This window comes from Balaenoptera physalus, assembly GCF_965194825.1.
Source record: "Balaenoptera physalus genome assembly, chromosome: 5".
Taxonomy (NCBI): domain Eukaryota; kingdom Metazoa; phylum Chordata; class Mammalia; order Artiodactyla; family Balaenopteridae; genus Balaenoptera; species Balaenoptera physalus.
Window position 1 is genome coordinate 38,036,651 of NC_138884.1, and position 23,438 is coordinate 38,060,088.

At 42.6% G+C, this 23,438-nt stretch overlaps 1 protein-coding gene across 8 annotated transcripts in view; it reads right to left on the minus strand.

Moving 5' to 3' along the window:
• Positions 1-1,317: 1,317 nt before the first annotated feature.
• TMEM154 (transmembrane protein 154) overlaps positions 1,318-23,438 on the minus strand; it is a 45,617-nt gene continuing 23,496 nt past the window's right edge. For 3 of the 8 annotated variants that reach the window (XR_014264155.1, XR_014264156.1, XR_014264157.1), the window contains 5 exons: positions 18,107-18,134; positions 16,871-16,956; positions 14,959-15,019; positions 11,762-11,997; positions 1,318-4,747 (listed from right to left, as the gene is read on the minus strand). Coding sequence is in view for 4 of the 8 variants with exons in the window: in XM_082463585.1 (XP_082319711.1) it covers positions 4,732-4,747; positions 14,959-15,019; positions 16,871-16,956; positions 18,107-18,134 (191 nt within the window). In the remaining 4 variants the exon portion in view is untranslated. The other 5 variants (XM_082463585.1, XM_082463583.1, XR_014264158.1 and 2 more) reach the window with 4 other exon arrangements.

A 23,438-nucleotide genomic window follows, 5' to 3' on the forward strand; every position in this document is an offset into this window, starting at 1 on the left:
AATTTTGGGATGATTCGTTGTCTATTCAGGTATTCCACAGATGCAGGGTACATCAAGTTGATTGTGGAGATTTAATCTGCTGTTCCTGAGGCTGCTGGGAGAGATTTCCCTTTCTCTTCTTTGTTCGCACAGCTCCTGGGGTTCAGCTTTGGATTTGGCCCCGCCTCTGGGTGTAGGTCACCTAAGGGCGTCTGTTCTTTGCTCACACAGGACGGGGTTAAAGGAGCAGCTGATTCGGGGGCTCTGGCTCACTCAGGCGTGGGGGAGGGAAGGGTACGGATGCGGAGCGAGCCTGCGGTGGCAGAGGTGGGAGTGACATTGCAGCAGCCTGAGGCACGCCGTGCGTTCTCCCGGGGAAGTTGTCCCCAGATCACAGGAGCCTGGCAGTGGCGGGCTGCACCGGCTCCCGGCAGGGGCGGTGTGGATAGTGACCTGTGCTCACACACGGGCTTCTTGGTGGCAGCAGCAGCAGCCTTAGCGTCTCATGCCCGTCTCTGGGGTCCGCGCTGATAGCTGCTTCTCACTCCCGTCTCTGGAGCTCGTTTAGGCTGTTCTCTGAATCCCCTCTCCTTGCGCACCAGGAAACACAGAGGCAAGAAAAGTCTCTTGCCTCTTCCGCATCTCCAGACATTTTCTGGGACTCCCTCTTCGCTAGCCATGGCGCACTAGCCCCCTTCAGGCTGTGTTCACGCAGCCAACCCCAGTCCTCTCCCTGGGATCCGACCTCCGAAGCCTGAGCTCAGCTCCCAGCCCCCACCCGCCCCGGCGGGGGAGCAGACAAGCCTCTCGGGCTGGTGAGTGCTGCTCGGCACCGATCCTCTGTGCGGGAATCTCTCCTCTTTGCCCTCTGCACCCCTGTTGCTGCGCTCTCCTCCGTGGCTCCGAAGCTTCCCCCCCACCTGTCTCTGCCCGCGAAGGGGCTTCCTAGTGTGTGGATGCTTTTCCTCCTTCACCTTCCCTCCTAGAGGTGCAGGTCCCGTCCCTATTCTTTTGTCTCTGTTTTTTCTTTTTTCTTTTGCCCTACCCAGGTACGTGGGGAATTTCTTGCCTTTTGGGAAGAAACTGAGGCCTGAGGTCTGAGGTCTTCTGCCAGCGTTCAGTAGGTGTTTTGTAGGAGTTGTTCCACATGTAGATGTACTTCTGATGTATTTGTGGGGAGGAAGGTGATCTCCATGTCTTACTCGTCCGCCATCTTGAAGGTTCAGTCAACTGATCTATACCCTGGAAAAGATGTCACCTACTGTTTGTAGTATCTAGAGATCATTAACTTATTCCTTTCCATGCAGACAAAAGAAGTGAAAAATGTGAAGAATAGGCTTTTTGTAAAAGTCTAATTATTTATTTATAACCTACCAAAGGCCAGTGATAATAATATGATGGCAACGAAGGAGGAGGATTAACAGAGGCTTCTGCACCTGGAGACCAATTGGCACGGGACCCCATCCACCTTTGGTTGTCTTAAGCAGTTCAACATATATTTCTAATCTTGTACAGCAATGAGATTAAAGTCCTTATGTTACTGTAAGTACTTTGGTTTAAGAAGTTAACTTCTTAAAATATCATTTCAGAAATGGCTTAGAGTATCCATAGAGGTGACTTTAAAAGTTTTATTTTATATATTGTATGGATTGCTGTCTCATGAACATGGCGTATTATTTAGAAAAGATAATAGGGCAAAAATCAATACAAACCCCACCAGATATCTACAAAAGGACTAAGAGGAAAATAAAATTTGGTTACCAGACAAGACAGTATCAAGGCAATGTGAAAGAGATGTGCGAAAAAATAAATAATTCAGGCAACTGGGTATTTGGGTTATGCAATTATTAATAACCAATTTGACTACTTCCACACCACACTAATATACGGTGATCTTCTGGTTATTGTAAGAGCAAAGAAATGTAATCTATGAATGAAGCTACTCTGGACCACCTATTGTAGATATTAAATAGACAGGCCAGAATTCATCCTGCGTGTGAAAAAGCAGCATGTGTAAATTTAATTCAGTAGAAAATGTCAATGTCTTCCTCACAGTGAGAATTTCAGCCATGTCTTCCCAGTGTGAGCCATGTCTTATTGCTCTACTATATTCAGAATTTGTACTAATTCTGACAGAAGTTGAAACTAATGTGTACACTTTATGTTTACTCAACATAAGGGCCTTCTTACAGAGATGGTGAAAACTGATAGTTTAAGCAACCAAAGCAAATGAACAGACAAAAGTATTTTTTAAAGCGCCTGTTTACGTTGCTAGAGCTACAAGGGTGATCAGAAGCATCTGTCACCCCATGGATGTCAAGATCGATCCATGCTATGTGCTCGCTGTTTGGATGACAATGACCTTCCCAGAAAGAGGAGTCACATCACTGAGTTAAGACTGAGGTTTTCACATCTTTATTACAACAAGTTTCCTGAGGAGTTCAACAAGGCAATGTTGCTAACTTAGCTTACTTAATACGTACAAAAATGCAATAAAATTTACACAGCTTGAAAATATTCTAAAGTCAGATTTTGCTCTGATTGGCTACCCAATTAGGGCAAATTATTAAGATTTTTACTAACAATAATCTGAAACATAAAAATTAAGTTTGGGTTTAAAAACAATTCTTGGAATGATCATAATCTATGATGCCTCTTGACTGGACAGTAATAAAAAGATACAGAGCACTAGAATTGAACTTTGGCTGTTTTGACTCATACTAATGTCATATATCTTGCCAGAATAAACTCTTTTTTTAAAGTGCTTTGCACATTATGCAACTATAGAGGTTAGTACATTTTTCAGATATAAACACAACGACATATTGCTGAAGCTTGCTTCTTCTGGAATTTGAAGTCATTTCAAATACTGAATGAGAATATATTTACCATATCATAAAATATAACTTCATCAAAGTGAGACTCCAAGACCTCCTATCCTTCTCTGAACTGCTAAAGTCCACTATTTGATAGGATTGGATGACGCTTACAGGCCTAAAAGTTAAGCAAAAATCTTAGCTACCTAGAGAAAGAAGAGACTCTTTACAGAGTCAAAATGTGGATGAGAAACAAAGTAACAAAACAGCCAGAAATGATGATTTGGAAAGTAGCAATTTTGGCATAAATATCTTGAGAGTCACTATGGACCACAAGTTGAATATGAATATGCAAAATAGCAATGAAAACAAAAATGCCATATTAGGATGTGCTAAAGAGAATACAACAGACAGATCTGTTGTGGTTCTGTACCATGAAGACTGTCTTTTGCCAAAGCTCTTTGCAATCCCGGGATGGCATAAGAGCAGTGGTTACACACAGCCAGATAGTTCTATCTTTCACTGCGGTGGAAAGACCTCCCTGGCTTGGAACTCTGCCTTTAAAATTGTGGGCATAGTTCAGAAGGCAAGTGCTGGTTAAAGGGATTCTGAAAAAAAGGACTGTTTTCGTTATGCATTAAGGCAGCCTTTCAAACACAAGAACCCAAATAACAGCAGCAAATATTTGGTGAACCTCAACCCCCCCTCAGTTTATATGCGGGGAGTAAGATGCAGTTTTCATTCTTTGTTTCTTTCCTGGAATAAAACATCAGGTGCCGTGGAAGAGCTGAGGGCTCCTAATTTGCTAGATTGCTTTAAAGGTCAGAATTGGAAAATTAAGGATTAAATGGAGATTGATTTTATGTGAGTGGCAGCGATAACTAGGCCCTTCTGCATTTTGCACCATTGCTTCTAGCAGGAGGATGTCCACAAATATCACGTAGAATGTCATCTCTGATGACCGGTGGTGGCCTCCTGGGAGCTGCGTTGAGGACACGAGCCCTGGTCCGGCTGGCGGGAAAGATCCCGAGTGTGAGGAAGGGTACCTGCCTCGGGCACAGACAGAGCCTATTGCTGTTCTGCTTGTTCCAAACAACCTTAAAGATCTCAGAGACACAGAAGGTGGCAGAGGAGGCCCAGCTGCACACATCTATCCATACGTCACACGCAAGGGAGTTGTGGTGAGGACACGGATGAGCCGTGGGGAAATGTGAACAAGCAGTTGATTTTCTCCGAGAAGGAAAACAGTTGCTCTTTCACTGAGAATTCCACTCCTCCATCACCTGGCCAACTCAGGGTCAACACGTCACCAAACAGCATCCCTTCAGGACTGTGGGCTCTCACACTGTGTCTCATGGCAGGTGGAAATGAGCTTACCCACCCCCTGGGATGGTGTCCACATTGAAACACTTGCTTTGTTTGCTGTCTTTCCCATGACATAACTCACCTTGAGCAAAGTTCCCACTGAATGTAATTGACCTATCAGAGAACTTAACTCATGAGAGGAAATTATCCAAAGCTATCTAGGTCGCAAGGTGACCCAGAAGGAAACCATAGACAGCTTCCTGATTTGTACCCTGAGGAATGAAGCAGAAAGGTAACAAGGACTTGAGAGCGTGGCCAGGGTAATGGTACAGTCATCTAGAGGTTGGCTGAGCGGAGGGAACACCCACTGATAAGCGCTGACTGCATGTTATGGTGCCTCCACCCTCAGCAGCCACGCCTTTGCCTAGCACTTCTCAATCGAGCATTCTTCCAAGTACAGGTGATGCACTGGGCGTTGGAAGAGTGGGCGCTGGAAGCAACAGCAAAAGGTTCTTGTGTTTACGTTGATTTGAAATTAATTAAATTCGGATCCTCTTCATCCTCTGCTGGCAGGCCCAGCAGGCTCCCTCCGGGGCTGCTTTCTCTTGGAAAGCATTAGCACGATTCAGTTTCAGGATTCATTGTCACTGCAAAAAACAGAACAATAGTATATTTCCAAGAAGCTACTGAGAGCTGGTCACTCAGCTATGGAGGTGACTCAGGAGAACATAAACAGTCAGGGAGCCGACGGTGTCCAGATTACAATTTCTGAAACAAAGGTCAGTTCAGTTTGGATTTTATATCTGAACCCTGAGGAGGAAATCTAGGAAAGCCAAGAAATAATCCCTAGCTCTAGTTGCAATATCCTTCCCCAGGGCTGATGTGGAGAGAACCGGATGGAGCCGGGGTTCCCCCTTTAAAGAAATCGAATCCCATTCTCTATGAATAGGTGCCAAACTGCCTTTTTTTTTCCTTAAAAAAAAATTTCGAATATGTGATTTTCTCTCAAGGGTTTGTGGTCCTGGCGTGTTTTCAAAAGCCCATTTTCCCCCCATGCACAGAGGATCTGGAAGTGCCTTCTCAGTGTCATTTAGAATTCGATCATCAGGCATCTTGAGGTGTGAGTAGACATAAATTATGGACATGGTGTGTGGACATAACCATGCTAGCGGGCTAATTTCTGCTTTTGTTTCTCACTTGGCTCTCTCAGCCACAGATCTGGCTCTGTAGCTCTTTCCCAGTGAGACCATGTCTCCACCCAAGTCTCCTGGAAAGCAGACTGCTTGACCTCCCCTGCCTCCACCTACTTTTTAAAAATTTTGTGTCCTTTCACCCAAATTCTAGCATGTCTCTACTTGAAGTGACCTGTGTTTCCAAGGAAGTGCCTGAATGATGATCATCAACAGGACCTGGTGTCTCCTTAGCTCAGAGGCTCGTAGAGGCTGCAATAGACCATGTTGTTCTGACTCCTACTTCAGTTCTCGCCTGCTCAGTGACACACCAGGTGTTTCCAGAAGGTCTCTGAAACAACTTGATAGATGATAGACAGCTAGCTAGCCAGCTAGATGATAGAGAGCCAGCTAGCCAGCTAGATGATAGAGAGCCAGCTAGCCAGCTAGATGATAGAGAGCCAGCTAGCTAGCTAGCTAGATGATAGAGAGCCAGCTAGCTAGCTAGCTAGATGATAGAGAGCCAGCTAGCTAGCTAGCTAGATGATAGAGAGCCAGCTAGCTAGCTAGCTAGATGATAGAGAGCCAGCTAGCTAGCTAGCTAGATGATAGAGAGCCAGCTAGCTAGCTAGCTAGATGATAGAGAGCCAGCTAGCTAGCTAGCTAGATGATAGAGAGCCAGCTAGCTAGCTAGCTAGATGATAGAGAGCCAGCTAGCTAGCTAGCTAGATTTATCCAAGAAAGAGGAGGGGAGACATTGTGTGTGTGTTTGTGTGTCTGTGTGTTGTGAAGACAGGGGGAAGAAGCTGTGACCAGGAAGGATGACCAATGGGAAAGAAAGGGGAAAGCAGACATGGACAAAAGGACAACTTCTGTAGGAAAACTTATTTAATGGAAACCTGACTGAAAATGAAGACATTCTTTATCTGAAGAACAAACGTAACAACCCGTTTCATAAGTCACACTGAACAACTCTTAAACTGGGCAAGGAGGCTTCCTTTCTTGGAAATTGGGTGGTAGCAAGATAATATTTCTGAGATCCAGGAGTTCATCTCTATGGAGCATAAGTCTCTGAAGTGCATGTTTTCCTTTTGTGGCCTTATCTTGACATTTCAGCTACTCTAAGCAGACCAAAATACAAGGCTGTACAGCAATGGGCACAATCCCTCTTTTGTCCACAACACTAATCTGTGTCCAGCAGTTAAAATAGAAGTGATTTTTAAAGTTAATTATTATAAAACCAATCCATATTCATTGCTGAAAAAATACAAAATACAAATAAACCAAATAAAAATACTAACAACCTCACTACAGTTAACATTTTGGTATTTATTCTTCCAAACTTTTTTCTGTGATAATGATATATATTCTTTTTGTACAAAAATGGAATTATGCATATTGTGCTGTAATCAGCTTTTCTCACTCTCATTCATATATAGACCTCTTTTCTGGCTAATAAATATACCATGTCTTTTTAAGTGGCTATAGAGCACACCATTGTCTCACTATACAAAGAACATTATTTTTAGGCATATCCTTATTGTTAAACATTTAAGCTATTTCCAGTTTATAATTTTTGTTTATTCTAAAAATTGCTACATCTTTGCATGCTTCCAGTTGTTACCTTTGCATAAATATCTAGAAGAGGAATTGCTAGGTTAAAATGTATGCAATTTTAAAGCTTGACCAGCCCATTGTTGAATTACCCCCCTTCCTTAGAAATTTACCTTCTCTTGACACTTTCCTTTCGGGAAATATCCTTTCCCCAACATTCTAATACTGGATATTATTATTTTCAGCTTTTGTAAATTCAATAGGTGAAAATAATCTAATATTTACCTTAACGTATTCTTGGGTTACTTTTTTTTGTTACTAGGAAGACTAAAGTTTTTTTCAAAGCTCTATTGGTAATTTTAATTTCTTCTTTTGCCAAACTGCTTATTAATATTCTTTGCTCATATGGGACATTATCTTTTTATTGATTTATGTATTAAGAATAATAATTCTTTGTTTATCATACATATCACACATACTTTCCCCCAATTTGTCATTTTCCTCCTAATTTTATATTGTGTTTTTGGAAGTATAAAAAATTTGAGTTTTTAGTGTAGTTAAGTCTATCCTTTTCTGATATGGTTTCTGACCGTGTGTCATGCTTTTCAACCAGACCTCACCTTACAGTTATAATATTTACCTTTAATTTTTCTGGATTTTTTTTCTTTCTTTTTCACATATAAACTTATCTGGAGTCTATTTTAATCTAAAGTGTGAGGTCGAGTTCTAAATTTTCCCTCCAAATGTTAGTCAGTTGTCTTAAGACTATTTACTGAATAATCCACTTGCTATGAATTGCTACTTTTATAATATATTAAATGTTTACATATACTTGAGGCTGTTTTGAGTATTCTATTCTATGCCAGTAATACTTATTTGGTTCTGGGTGTACACAGTTTTAATTATTGGAGCATGTTCCCTGCAAATCCACCTCCCCACACACAATTGTTCTCTTTCCTTCTTTTAGAATTACCCTGACTATCTGTGCACAATTATTCTTCCAGATGAAATGCTCATTGGGATCTTTAAAAGACTAAGTTGAATTTAAAAGGATAATTTTCACACGGTTGAGTCTTTCATTCAGAAACACAGTATGTCTCCCTCCACTTGTTTATATCTTTGATGTCCCTCCATAAAAATTTGAACAATTTCTTTTTATATTATCCATACATTTTTTGATTAAGTTTTTGCCTAGGTATTTCTCTTCTTGGGCTACTTCTATGGTTGAGCCAATGCTGTCGTGTGCTCATGGTGGCTTTTTGAGCACAGGGTCAGGTGGGCAGAGCTTAAATCAGGGCTCAGCCACTTTCTCGCTGTGTGACCTTGAGCAAGTTAACATTTCTTAGCCCATCTCATCTGCAAAACATGCATAATAATACCATGTGCCTTAGAAGGCTGTTGGAAAAAATCAATGAGAAAATGTAGGCGAAGCTCTATGCCACGGGCCTGACCTCCAGACACATGAACGGGCATTCTGATTTTGCTAGACTCTATGCTAGCAAATGTTCAGTTAAACACAAGCTTGAACATTGCTTCAAACAGCCAGAGCCTTTAAGAAACCATCTTCCAAAACAAACTTTCAGTTTCTGAGGACAGTGTAACCTAAATGCGGTTTGTTTAGAACACTCTACAAACATTATGAAGGCTTAGAGTGTGACACTCTCCACCAACCAGAACCCATTCATTTAAAGCATCAAAGAGCACAGGACCTCACGCATGATACGTGTGGAGCTTATGTGCTTAGAGATCTGGGCACTGACAACGTGCCAGGCCTGCCACACCAGAGACAGTCCCAGTGTGGGTACAAGTTGCTTCAGCAGTGGGTCAGCAGGTCATTCCTAGTGTCGCAACTCTCACACGCGACTTTCACCGGTGGTGTGATGGCCAGCGTGCCTGTTAGCAAGTCAGCAACTCGGGACCTGGCTCCCCACCCGTGCCCGAGCCTGGAGGCATTATTCTCCCTCACGCTCATTCCTTTATTGCGTTAGGTGTGTTCCCTGCTATCTTTGTGGCTATTTATCATCTCTGTGAAATGATCAAATCAGCCCAGACGTTTCCAGCTCTGGCAAATCCTAGAGTTCCCTGTTAAAAATATCTTGGCAAACTGCCACAGAATTGCAACAAATAAAATCAGCGATCCCGCTTCAAACCTCTATTGCTTGCCTTGATGTTAATTCATACAGTTTTGGTCACTTATCTGTGACAGCGGCATGAGTGAGTGATTTTTCTCAGAGTGTTATATGTAGATATTTTAAGAATGTGGGGTAGCTTTCCCAAAAGCTGTATAGTAACAAGCCTCCAAACTGTAAAAAACCAATTGAATTGATTAAAAAGCATCATCTGATGATTTTTAAGAAAGCATTCAAGTGGAACGCCACCAGTTAAATGAGGAGGTGCAATTGTAACACCTTGTTTCATAACTGCCCCTTGGTTGCAGTCAGGATCAGATAAGCCATCTTTGTCCTTCGGACCAGTTTACCTTGTAACAATCCCTCTTTCTGACCACAGCTAATGTTGCCTGTCTCCCAAGATGTAATAAACCTATGCTAAACCTTTCTCTAATTATGATGCTCTCTAACTTGGTTTGGGGAGGAATGCAAAGTTCAGCTTAGCACAAAGTCACGGAACAGTTAGATCATGCTCTCTTCCTCTTCATCAATAGAATGTCCCTTCTCCTTCCCGTAAGAGGCCTGCCCAGGTGGAATTATAGAGACGAGAATCTGGCTGCCATCAGAGCCAGGCCCAGAATTGGTCCAAGACACATAGATCATGCCCACGGTGTAGACACAATCTGGGCTAGTATTCAAGCAAGGCTGTGGTGTATTGAATTTAGTGCATCTTCCCTCACCCACCACACACAGGCGTAGACACACACACATACACACACCCCTGCATGTTTACCATCTCATTTGAGGTTAGCATCCTGCAGGATTATAAACTGTTACTTTGTATCCCTCATGATACTTAGCTCGGATTTGAGGGAAATCAGTTGGCACTTAATATACTTAATATTTAATACTTGTTGACTTTTAAGTGACTTGAGGGACTAGAGAGAAAAAGAGGAAGGAAACTCATAAAGTAATTGGAAGTGGCCACAGAGATTTACTGGAGTGGAGAGGCCAAAACGGTTCACACAAAACTGCTGTCTTCTTGCAATTCATGGTTCAGTCTTGTCAATGTCTGCACTGCATCAGCCACCAAAGACTTTCATAGTTGGCCTCATGGTGGATGGCTTTCTTGCTACTAAGGGTTCTTTTTAAAAGTTTCTAACTTGTCTTTTCATTTATGGAATACCTCTTTTATTTTAACTAATTAGTCAAAGAAAATGAAAATCCAATTTTAAAAGAAACGCTTCTCTAGATTGAGCTTCATCAAAAACTTGCTGTGCAAACTTGGACAAATCACTTAACCTCTCTGAGTTCCAGGTTTACTCAGATGGATTGTTTCATTTTTAGCTGGTTGTCTTGGCATGATGTGGACAATGCCAGGCACATATTAGGCACTCAATAAATACATTTGAAAAACTACATTGACGATCATACTTCCTCCAAAAAAAGACAAAGAGAAGGGAAGAAACAGGGAGAAATTCAAAAAATTCTCTATTAAGCTAACCTGCATTTTCCTGAGAAATACTAAAGTGATACATTTTTATAATATTATTGAGCTCAGACATGAATCATAAAATGAACAATGGAATTATTACAAAAGCAGAACAGGTATACTGTTATTTACCTTCTCTGACTTGGTTAATTTCCTAGGTAATAGTAGCTAGGTATCTGGCATCTAGAATAAATGTCTTATTATTGTTTTTATTACTATACTTTCAAAGTTATAAATCGACTTGGATGAAATCTAATTCTCCCCCAATCTTTCCCAATGCTGTTACTCAACATAAAATCATCACTGTGGCCAACAGGCATAAAGGGAAAGAAGACGTGCGCTTGGTTAATATTTGCAATTCCTTTTCTGTGGTTATTCACCTAAGCTTGCAGAGGCAGAAACACCACGCTTTCAGGAAATTGTCTAGTTATAAAGGCCTCAGGAAGAAGGAAGAGACTGCCCAGACTGTAAGCACCAAGATGAAAGGAATTCCATCTTGTTTTTGCCACTGTCGAGTGGCATTCGAGAAAGTATTGTAAGGATGGGGGTAGACAATAAGGGAGTGAATTCTTTCAAGATAATTTAAACAATAATAAAACCAACTCAATGGATCTGTTTTTTGTTATCAACACACGCTGGCAAGGCTGAACAATGTCAGTGATGAAATTCTCTTCAACTCTAGGGCAGACCTCGGCTCCACCCTGCCCACCCCTTGGACACTGTTCCACTGACACTGTTCCCAGTACCCCATACGTTGCCTGGCACATAACATGTATGAACTATAGGGAAAAATGCTAAGGTGGGAAATAAGGATATAGAATTCCCCTTTCCCCACCATTCCTTTGCTGTCTTTTCCCACTGATTTTTTGAAAACATGAAAACCATACTTTAAACTTCCCATGGTACTTTGTACATCCCTGGCCCTTATTAAATTCCTGTGCTAAATTTCAGATTCCACAGCTCAAGGAAAATGTCCCCTCAGTGAGGACAAGGCAAAGTAATGAGGAACTGTGTCTAATGGGATGTGTGGGAAAAGTCCGGAAAGACCTGAGATTATGGACCTGAACAAGAGAAGGTGAAGGGTTGACGTCTGCACACAATGTAGTGCATTAAGTGTAGGATGGTGACCAGATCACCTCGTTTTTCCCAGGATCAGAGTGGACTTTATGGATAACAGAAGCTCTATGTCACGGTGTCTTTCTAGCATCAAGAAGTAAATGGATTCCAGAAGTCTTAGCTCCCCATCCTCCTGCTAATCCAAGCAGGATGGGGAAGTGTGTTTTCCACTAAGTTCAATCTGCAGTGACTGTTATAAATTTTCTGAAGCATTAGAGTCACCTGTATACTGCTTAGACGGTAGAGGAAGGATGATTCACAGAGGTCAAAACCACTGGGGAACTTTGGACGTAATGATGTGTCAAAACAGGTTAACTGATTGTAACGAAGGTCCCACTCTGGTGGGGGATGTCAGCAGCGGGGAGGGCTGTGCATGTGGGAGCCAGGGGTACGGGGGGCTTCTATGTACTTTCTGCTCGATTTTGCTGTGAACCTAAAACTGCTCTAAAATAGAAAGTCTTAGAAAAAAAAAAAAAAGTCAGGTGGAGAGGATGGCGAGAATTATTGCCAGAGCATAAAAGAATTCATTTCATTTGTGTGGTGCTTTAAAACTTACAAAGTTTTTTTTTCTCTCTTGGAATCCTGTTAAACTAGAAGGACAGGTGGCATTATATCCATTTTACAAGATGAGGAAACTGAAGCTTACAGAGTTAAAGTGACTTGTCTTAGTACAAAGAACAAATGATCATCCAAGTCGGGTCTTGAAACCAGTCTTCTGATTCTAAGCCCAGTGACCATTGCACTCACCACTTGTATCTCTAATGATTCACAAGCTTTCAGAAAAAAAATCTTCTATCTGTCCTGGATTCGAGATTCAAAGTAAATGTTTCATCAATTATCAATGTAATTAAGACAATAAGAGAAAGAAATATAAATAAAATCACAACAGAAAAGATTATGCAAACTATAAGATAATCCAAACTATGTACCGTTTCAAAAATTCCAGACGGCTAAGAGGACTATTCTGAAATCACCAGCATATTACCTATGCTGGTAATGGATGGGGAACCTAAAGGCTCCAGATCATTACTAGGGGATGAAACAAATTCATGATTTCTCAGGATTGGTAAGCTCCAAAAAGAAGTCCCCAGGGAAACCAGGAGCAAAAATAATGCTCCACATACTAGATGTGCCTGGACCTTAGGACACAGGCTCATTAACCCAAAAGGCAATAAGTTTATGTATATCAATTCTAACTTTTTATAATAATTAAAAATAACTAATACTTATTGAGAGTTAATTTTGTACCAGGATTTGTTCTAAGTGCTTTGTACTTTTCTGAGTTTTTAGTGAATAAAAATTAAATTTGCTCTGCAATATCATGATACCCTTTGAAGTAATCAGACAGTGTCATCAGCACCAAAGACTGGGGACTCGCCACTCTTGGTTCTATAACCCTGGTCCTGGCTTCATCAAGAGGGAATGAGGTGACAGCCTGACAGTTGTCCTGTGAATTAAAACCAGACCAACAGAGGAATGTAGACATTCCCTTTAAAATCAATAATTTAGCATAAAACAGCTCTCCAAATAGGTTAAGGCTTTTTGCCTTAAAGGCAGAAATGTGGTAGAGCTTATTTCAGAGACCAGCCTCTCAGTATTTCAAAAACATGATTTCTAAGAAGCTTTTAGCACCATACAATTCTATAATGTTAAGCTTCTTCTATGTTGCCAATAATTTCAAGGAAAAAGAGGCAGGTATATAAAAACCAATGACATCTCACATCTTTTGAGGGTGCACATCAGAGATACAGTAATAAGATATTTATAAGGTTTTGGGGGGTGATCTGAGCCCTAAACTGGACACACATAGATGTTCATTTTTAGGTAAAAATGCAAAGGAAATAATTCCTTCGTAATGTCCTCTGTGATACTCCCACTAGCATTCTTTTTTTTCTTTCATCTGCTTGTTAATGCCTGATATCTCCTTTAAATAGGATAGACTCTTTTCTGAACCAGTGATGAATTCTAACATGCAAGTACCTGCAGAGGTAACAATGACTGACATCTACAATAAGATGCATATTCTGCATCAGAGCGGAGGTTCACCTCAGTAAGATTGTGGTGGCATGACTTCTTAGGTAAGGCTTAGAGGAAGAAGCAGAACAAGGGTCCGGAAGACAAACATCTGACTGCCCCAATCACTGTCTAATAACCAGTCTTTCCTTGCAATGCTCTGGCTTCAGGAACTGCTTATGACAAGTGACTGCACTCTGGAAACATTTAAGGTGACTGGTGCAGGACCTCTGGTTAACTTGGAAGGAGAGACGGTGGGTGGTCTCTACCCTGCTTTGAAAGTTTATTTTGTTTATTCCGACAGAAGTGTAATATCTCAGTTACAGGCTCAGTCAAGTTCCCTACTCGTTGGTCATCTCGGAGTCACCCCATCAGCAATTCTGTGCCCCCCAAATCACAGCAGTGCTCTGTGGAGCAAGTCCCTGACTTACTGAATCATCAATCCTATTTCCTGCGAGCATGTCCCAAGTCCTGACCAAAGGATTCTCTGATCAAAAACACCCAGACACGGTAATTTCTATCCTCACAAAAGATAATATAATGTAAACAAGATTGTGGAAGGCTAAAGGACGCACAGGCCCCAGCGCACTAAAATTTTCTATTAAGCAGAGCCACCTAGTGGTAGAATGGAATATAGGTTTTTAAAAATTCTCATTTAATTTCTCTCATATAACAATCCAATTCAGGCGGGGTTTTCTTTTGTTTTGTTTATGTTCATTTTACTCACAGTTGTTTACAGGTACCCCTTTGAGATTGTCACCTCCATCTGTTTTCCTTACCAAACAGCTACTCCTCCAAGGTAAACAAACCTACAGTTTGTCATAATCAGAAAGTTTTAGGACTAAAACAGAAGCCGACTCAACAATGTCTCTTTAGAAGGGCAAAAAAATGCCACTACTAATTTATTTCTAAAGATAAAGAGTCACTAGGATATTTACTTTGTACCTTTCTATTTTCCATAACTCACACTTCCGTTTCTCCATACACCCATGAAAATTGTCACATAAAATTTATAGGCACAGGGACTTCCCCGGTGGTCCAGTGGTAAAGAATCCGCCTTCCAATGCAGGGGACGTGGGTTCCATCCCTGGTCAGGGAACTAAGATCCCCACATGCCGCGGGGCAGCTAAGCCCGCACGCCACAACTACTGAGCTGGTGCCCTGAAATACAGAAGAGAAAACCCGCATACCAAAACTAGTGAGAAGCCCGCGTACCACAACAAAGAGCCGGTGTGCCGGCAACTAAGACCCGACGCGGCCAAAAATAATAAAATAAATAAATGAATAATAAAGAAATCTTAAAAAAAAAATTTACAGGCACAGAGAAGGTGAGCGAAAGTCCTCAACTGTGGTCTCCAATCTCCCCCTCCCAACCGTATATAATCTGTGGTAGAAATTAGAAGTACCTTGGGTTGCTGTGGTTTGGTTCCTTTTCTTCCTCTAAAGTAGGTAAACACTCATAGTTGGCTAGGACAGAATAAAAGCAAGCTCATTGTTAGTCACTAAGATTCTGTTTTTTATCCACAAAACTCGTGCAGTTGAGCATCACATTTCTCTGATCTGTATGGTTAGTTGTGCAGAGATGGCCTCACCAGGGAGTTTCAGAGGTTAAAAGATTAATGACGGCAAGGCTCTTGAAATGGAAAAAGCACTAACAGCACAGACACAAGACTTCACCGTGCCTCTGGCCCCGCTGGAAAGGGCACAATTCATCACTGCCTGGTTATCCAGTCCCTGAAGAACACCACTGGGGCTCCAAAGGCTAGAGTCTGCATGGATCAGGGTAAACACTGGGATAAAACGGCTTCTCCCAAGGTCCTGTTGCGTCTGCAGAATGATTTCAGTCCGGAGGCACAACAGGAAAGAAGCAGGCAAAGTGGGGAACAGCCGACCTTCTTAAAGTCATCAGAATTCTCTCCTATTACACGACTGCTGTTTTCAAGGGGGAGAAATATCAATTGGATCTATCACCTATGTGTCAAAACCACTCTCTGCTTTAGTTGTCAAATGGAAATGCCTTTTTCCAGATTTCTGGTTTTAGTGAGTGTAACAGGATCATGATCAATTATTACAATTATCTCAGTCACAAAAGGAAATACACCAAAATATGAAGAGAGATTGGTTCTGGGTGGTGGAACACTTTTCTTCTTCTTCTTTTTTTTTTTTTTTTGCATTTTCCAAATTCTACTGTGTATGTATATTATTTTTATAAACTAAAAACAACAAAATGAAACTACTTTAAGGGTTATCTCAATGACCCACCCCTATCCTCAAATGCTTTACAAAACCATTCTTCCCTCAATATTGGACTACGAAAAACTGTTCAAAATTGTACAATTTAGTTAAATGGTTCTCATCTTTTGGAAAGCTCATCTTGATGAGCCTCTGGTACAAAAATTCTAACACCAAGCCTCTGGATTTGAGAACTCCATTGTAGATTGTTGAATCTGACAGCTCCCAGTGTGTTTTCTTTAAGATAAATGTTAAAAATACAAGTGATATGATAATATAAATAGTAGATTGTATTAATTTAGCATGAGCATTAAAATAATTTGATTGATTTTTTAATGGAATAAAAAATAGAAAAAACAGCTGTCATCATTTTTAAATCTAAATATTGATTTAATGAAAAGTAAGGGACATATACTACAATTATTGCCAGATATCAATTGGAAATTAAGTTATAATTGGATATTTATATTACTATCTCTATTAGTGCTGTCCAGTAGAACTTTCTACAGTGAAGGGAGTGTTCTAGATTTGCACTGTCTGATATAATAGCTGTCAGCCACAGGTGGCTACTGAGCCCTCAAAATGTGGCTGGAGTGAGTAAGGAACAAGATTTTAAATTTCATTTAATTTTTTAAATTTTAAGTTAAATAGACATATATGGCTAGTGCCTACTAGACAGACAGATCTATGTAAACCATATTTGATAAAGTTTTATATTTATATACAGATTAAAATCACAAATCTCTAGATTCTGTAATATATCAGGTAATGCCAGATGGTAAATTTTTCCAGACAGTTTGGTTTCAAGAGATTTCCTTGCTCAAAAATAAGATCATTTTCAAGAAGAAAGAGGCCATTTGAAAAACTTGTGCAAAAATACAAAAGAGTGGCAACAATTGATGCAATAATTAAACTGCATATTTAAGGATGGTCAGACCCCCCGCTTACTTCATGCATGTGCCAGATGTAATGTGGGTGGGCTCACAGGGTCCCTCCGGGACTCATGGAATAGTTACAAAGCGGGGGCAGCCTTCTCTTACCAGAGAGCACAGAAAAAACCACCTTAGGTTATTCCACACCACATACCATTTCTATTCATGCTGTTCATCCACTTATCAAGCTCTTCCATTTCTATTTCCATCACAGAGGGTGTGTCTTCCTCAAAAATAGGGCTGGAGAGAGAAAATAAAGAGCTTGTTGGAAAAAACAAAACAAAACCAACATGTGTGATGTGCTGAATTTTGTTTGAGGAGCGCCTAGGACGTTGACCGTTGACTGTAAGGAAGATGAACTTGATTCAGTCTCTTACACTCCAGGGTAGGCTGGGGGTTTGCCCTATTCAAGAGGACCAAACTCTAATAGGAAAAAAGGCAAAAACGAAAATAAACCTTCATCCATTACTGATGATGGGCTGAAAGGCAGCCCAGGAGACTCTGCTCCCCCGGAAGATACCAAGCCCGAGACTCCTCCGGGGAGTTGCCACATTTAGCATTTTAGCCTTGCTCAATTTCACTTCCCTTTCTTTGGGGGTTTCTGATCAGTGCTCCAGGTCCAGAGGCCACGGTCAACAGGCTACTTTCATCACCTCGCCCTTCCATTTCCAGGCTTTCCTGCCTTGAAGAAATGGAGCCCTTGTGCTAAAAAATCCACCGTCTTCCCTGGCCGGGGCTCAGCGCGCAGTTCAGGGGAGAAGCCCAGGTTAATGTAGGTGGGGTTGGGGGAGGGGACCACCTGCTCTGACCGCTGCGCTGCGTAGGCGCCACCCTGCAGAGGAAGCCAGCCTAGTGTCCAAACAACCGGGGAGAGGGGGGCAGAGGTGGTGGTGACATCGCCCCAGGCTCCTCCGGGTGGCATCCTCTCTTCCTCTCTCTCCTCCACCCCTCCCGCCACCTCCATTCCTCTTCTCGCCCCCTCTCCCCACCACGCTCTACTTCTCAACGTACAAACCTCAGGCTTCTACCAGGGCTCCCCTCCCTTAATACCAGCTAAAGTCTCTTCCCTGGAGATAAAATTTTTAATCAGAATAAATGAACGGATGTCCTTGAAATACACCCAGCGTCAGCATACTCAACCAACAATGCATTTGGAATCAGTAGCAGTCAGGAAAAAAGTTCTTTTCTGAACAAAGGACCTTGCCCTCCTCTCAGATCTCCCCTGGGGTGAAGTGTGGGCACTCTGGCACATCCTCCTGGGGCTGGGGAAGCCAAAGGTCCCCGCAAGGGGTGTCAAACCCAAAACTCTTGAAAAGCCGGCTCTCTAATCTGTTCATCCCCCGACATCCTGGCCCATCCCGAGCTGGACTGGACGCAGTGGGGAACTTACACTTTCATGTTTTCACTTCCCAGGTGATCTGCAAGAGAGTAAATAGGAAAGTCATGTTAGCGTTCAGTGTGTGTAACAACTTTTTATTTCCACAACAGCTGAAATCTCCTCTACAAAGAGAGGAAATGACTTCAAGTAGATAACGTTTTGAAAGGAGCAATAGTTAACCTCTATGTCAAACAAGGGCAGACTGCCATATTGAAATGTGGTCCCATCCACGTGAAATCTGTTCTTTTAGATCTGGTGGTCCTCTGAGAGCGCTCACTTCACAGCGGATGTCCACCCCTCTTGACTATTTTTATCCATAGGAAGAGGAAAACAGTGGTAAGAGGGAGAAAGGAGGAGTTGAAAAAAGGGCTTGTTCCTGGGCCCCCACATGTGCCGGTTCAAACCACTGCTGTCTCATCTCCTTGCAACACACCAAACCAAACGTGACACTGTCCCTTTGTCCCGGAGTAGGACATGGGGTATCAATCACGGGCTCCCCCTGGAACTCTCCTTTCGCCCTGCTCTTTGTGTGGGTGGATCTCTCACACCCTTCTGGTCTCACTGAAACCAAGTCCCCCCTAAAACAGAAGGTCCCCTACCAAGTTTATGATTAATCTCTCTATCCAAATCTTCATCCCCCTTCTTGTTCCCTCTGACCTCAGTCCTGTGCTAACTGAACACTAATCAACCAGAGTCAGATGACTAAAACTGCTGTTATCGATAACATCGTTAATGTACTAAAATTGCTGTTGTAGATCTCATCATTAAAGCACAAACTCAGGTTGTTTCTCCAGGGCAAGTGGTGCTCACAGACCCCCAGCCATGGACCACCTGGCCAGAGAATCGTAAACCAGAAACGTCCTGACTCCTAGAATCACGATTAAGAAATGTCACAGAAATGTCACAAGACGATGATTAATCACAGCTTCTTTGTTCTTCTTTAAAAACACCCCTAACTCAATGATCAAGTTGGAGTGGATCTGAGGCTTGTCTCCCACCCCCTTGCTTGACGCCCTGCAATAAATCCTTCCTTTGCTGCAAACTCTGGCTTCCTTTGCTCTTTCAGAGCCTGGCTTCCTGCACCGCAGGCACTCGAGCCCTTTGCCCAGTTACATCAGCTTATACTCTTTCCTCAGAGAGGCCTCCCCTACCTCCTCTGTCTGAAGGAAGGCCCATCTTTCCTACTGCTTCCCAGCTCAGCTCCTCGTGTGCTCCTTCACAGTGTCTGCCACAATTTGTCATTGATCAGTTTCTCTGTTTAACTCTTTTTTGTCTGTCACTCCCACTAGACCATAGCTGCCAAAGGGCGGGGATCATGTCTGCCTTGTTCATGGAGGCATCCCCCAGCCCTACCCCATCCAGCTTGCACGGTACCTGACAAACACCCCGTAAATATTTATTGAATAAACGAATAGGTCTTAATCTGGATTGTCCAGCCCTGGGGTTAAATTCGTGCCCAATGTTTTGGATTTAGCATTCTCATAATAGTGAAACTTCCAACAAGCCTGCTTTTTGTTGCTGTTAGTTGAGGTGAGTCAGGTAACAGTTTGCAGAATGGCTCGAATGCTGACCAGACTCCAGATGAACACGGGCAAGAATTAGGGCCCAGTGCTCAAACTCTGTTTTGTTTGGCAGGGGAACCAATGCACCCAGAGAAACGAGGCAATGATGGCCAGAGAGTGGATAGCACAGCCCCACTGCACCTTTTATGATGTGAAAACCACTGAGAAGCAAACCACTTTGTAGAGGTCCACCGAATAGTCAAATGGCCTCGATCCTTAGCCATCAGAGGCCTCCTTTGTCTGGCAGGCAGAGGTGCAGGTCCTCAGCGAGGGGACACAACCAGCAGGCACCTGGAACTGAGCTCCTGGCAGCCGGGAGCTGCTGTAATTTCCTGTGGGTTGGCAAGCTTTAAGGGCACCGCTAACCCAGGAAAGTTGGGCTCAGATGTCAGTTTCATGCCATCACTGCTTCCCTTCGAGGGGCTGTAGGTTGTGTCCTCCTGCCTCTCGGTAGGAATCTGAAGCTTCCCGCAGGTGCCTAACTCCTCAGACACTTAAATTGGGGAAAGGGGAGTACGCTCATCTTATTTTATATCCACGCATTTTTCATCTAAAATGTACAGGCTATTTCCTTAAGGGATTTTACTATAAATAAAGCCCCTATACAGCTGAACCTCCCTTACAGGTGACCCATAAAAATGCCCCTGTTTTGTCCCTCCCGCCTCCCCCTCCCTCTTTCCCTTCTTAATAACCCCTCACAGCCCCACTGTCGAGGGGGGGGATTTATCTTTCTAATCTGGGTGCCCGCAGGCTTCGCGGTGAGCCAAAGCTAGCCCTGCATGCGGATGATAGAAAAGTTTAAAAACCAATTACAAAAGTGCTCCAGATGCACCAAACGTGAAGCTCCTGTAATCAGTATTCAAAGAGAGCAAAAAGCCTCCTGTGGCCTCGTCTCCCCTGCTCCACGGCCATTACCCCTGCCCCAGTCGCCATGGCAACGGGAAAACATCTGGGAGAGCGCCCCGGAGCCGAGCATTAAACTGGGAGGGAGACCAATTACCCGTCCTCAGCGATCAGACCCTGCCCGCTCCACTCCACCTGGCTTCTGTCTCTTTATTAATAGCCACCTACTTCTTCTGCACCGGGAGGCAGACGCAGGTCTCACACAACCCCCGACCCGCACTTGATTCCATTTTCCCTCCCACAGCCCTGCCACTTCCTGTCGGCCTCCCCACTCCCTCCGCCTCCTTCAGTTCCCCCCTGACACCCACTTAGCCCCACGAAGCCCTCCTGCGGGCTAGACTCCCGGGTGCACTTGACTGTAGGATTGCAGGGTAGGGGTGGGAACGGGGGACCCAGCAGGACACCGGCTTGCTTATCTGGTTTCTGTGCTGAACAGTGAGCAAGAGAGTGTCTTTATGGAGACTGAGCCCAGCCAGGTGTCCTGTAGTTAAAGCCTGTTTAAAGGGATGCTTTACTGCCAGCTGTTTCCCCTGCAGCTCTTTCCCAGAGATGCAGCACATCAGGACACCTAATAAATGTTAAATAATAACAACTGCAAATCTAATGCCTGCAAGTCTAGGGAGAAGGACAATAGCACATTAAGTCACTACACAGCCTTCCCTTTCCTGGACAAGGAACGGACAGGCCCAAAGAAAAAAGGTAATTTCCAAACAGGTGAAGTGTTCTTTCTACAAATATTGGCCAAGTGCTCCCCAGTTGTCAAATTTAAAGACATTTCTTGGTGTGGAAGAATACAGCAGGCTCTATTCACCTGAGGACAGAAACAATGTGTCTATTCCTAACCGGAGACATCACCCATGCCCTCCCACAAAACATTCCTTTGGGAACTTTCCAAGCAAAATGCTGGTCTGACCCAGTATGACAGTTTTAGTTTTCCTGGAAAAATAAATTAAAAATATATTTAGATCAAATTCCATTAATTTAAATATATTTTCCTTTTACTGACTTGCATTGTAATGCTAAATATGAATGGGGGGACTTCAGTGGGCAGTGGTTGTGAACCTTTTAGCTGTCAGTCTGTCTGAAGAGAGATTCATCAGTTAACCATCTGAATCTATATTAAAGGAGTGGCAAGTAAAAGAAAATATTCCAGTAAAGCGCTCCTTACCAAAAACTTTGGTGATAAGCAGTTGCTTTGAAATTCTAAGTTTTCCATTTGTGTTTTCTTAAAGTGAGGCATATTTAAAGTAAAAATGATATGCCAATTTGTATTAAGAATAATGTGCAAATTTACTTTTACCTCTGAGAATGTGTTCTCTAAAAAAGTTCTCACATTCTTTCATCAACTCATTCCTGCAACACATTTATTGAGCAGCTAATATATGTGTTGAGCTAGCCATTCTGTTAGATAAAAGGGGTAATAATAATTAGCTGACAGAATATGTTGGGTACTGTTTTTTCTAAGTGCTTTAAATAGATGAATCCACTTAATTCATGCAACAACTCTATGAGGTAGGTGCTGAGTTTGCCCATTTGACAGATGAGGAAACTGAAGCAGAGGTCATAGAGCTAGGAAAGGCAAAAGCCAACTAGGCAGAGTATTCCAAAGTCTGTCCTCGCCACACTATTCAACAAGATAAATAAGACAAGTTCTTAGTTCTCTTGGACCTTAAAGAGAACATAACCTAGTAAGAAAGAGAGACCAAAAAAAGGCAAGTCACCAACTTATGCCAGTGTAAATACTGTGCACAATAAGTGTGAACAGTCAAGAGGTGGTGATTAATTTTGCTTGGGGTGTGATTACTCAACTCTTCATAAAAACTTTAGAACTGGGCATTGAAGAAGGGGGTGGCAGTTTGCCAAGCAACCAAGAAGGAAATTCCAGACAGAAGACATAGCAGCAATCAGGCATGGAGGCATCAGGAGAGGGAACAGCAAATACTGCCTGGACCATGTCTGAGGTCAGTTCTCACTTGTGAATGGCTTTTGAATTTTGAGATTCTCCAAATAAAGTTCAGTGAAAAGTCCCTTTCTGGATTTAGAGCTTTAGGGCATGACCATTTGACTAGTCAGCCCCGACCTCCCCCTGACCCCATGACTCCATTAGGTAAGATCAGCTATAGGCTAGGGTTTGGGCAGGAAATTCTTACTTTCCCTACTTAAAAAAAAAATGGGTCCAGGCAGCTCTGTTTGCTTTTTCTCTTTCTCTAGCTTACAAAGGAGCTCCCACGTAATGACTGTTATTAGGTCACCCTGAAATTGCAAGCAGTGGAGAAACATGTGTATTTTCTACTTTCTTGGAATCTACTACCCTGCCATGAAAGGTAATGCTTGCTCTTCAGTGCTTCCTTCCCAGCTCGCATTTGCCCTACCTGCTGGCATAATGGAAAATGACCATTTACAGCTCCAGGAGAGCTTAAAGCCTCTCCTGGTACAAGGATGGTGAGGGGGCCCGCAGGCCAAGGGCATGATCTCAAAGCCAGAGGTGCCCTGTTAGTCGATGTGAAGGACACAGAGTGAGTTTTGTATGCACATATAAATATGTATCTTATCACCCTTGAGTGATTTTTGGAATGCCTAAAGGCTTCAACTTGAAAATCTAATTGGAGTCACTTTTACCAGCACAAGCCAAAAGAAACCAAGTCTGCTTTGGACTCAGAACTATCCTGACACCTAGTATTTGATAGTCCTGGCATTGGAAGTGAATCCTCTCAAGAGTGTATCTCTGACCCCGGGAATGTTCTATCAGATTAGTTTTCCATTGATGATAGTCATCTTTAGCCAATCAGGAATTTCATTCTAAAAGTTAGCATAGCTTTAATAGGAATAGGAACCATGCTTCACCCAGGCCTTTTCAAGATTAAATGGGGATGGGGCAT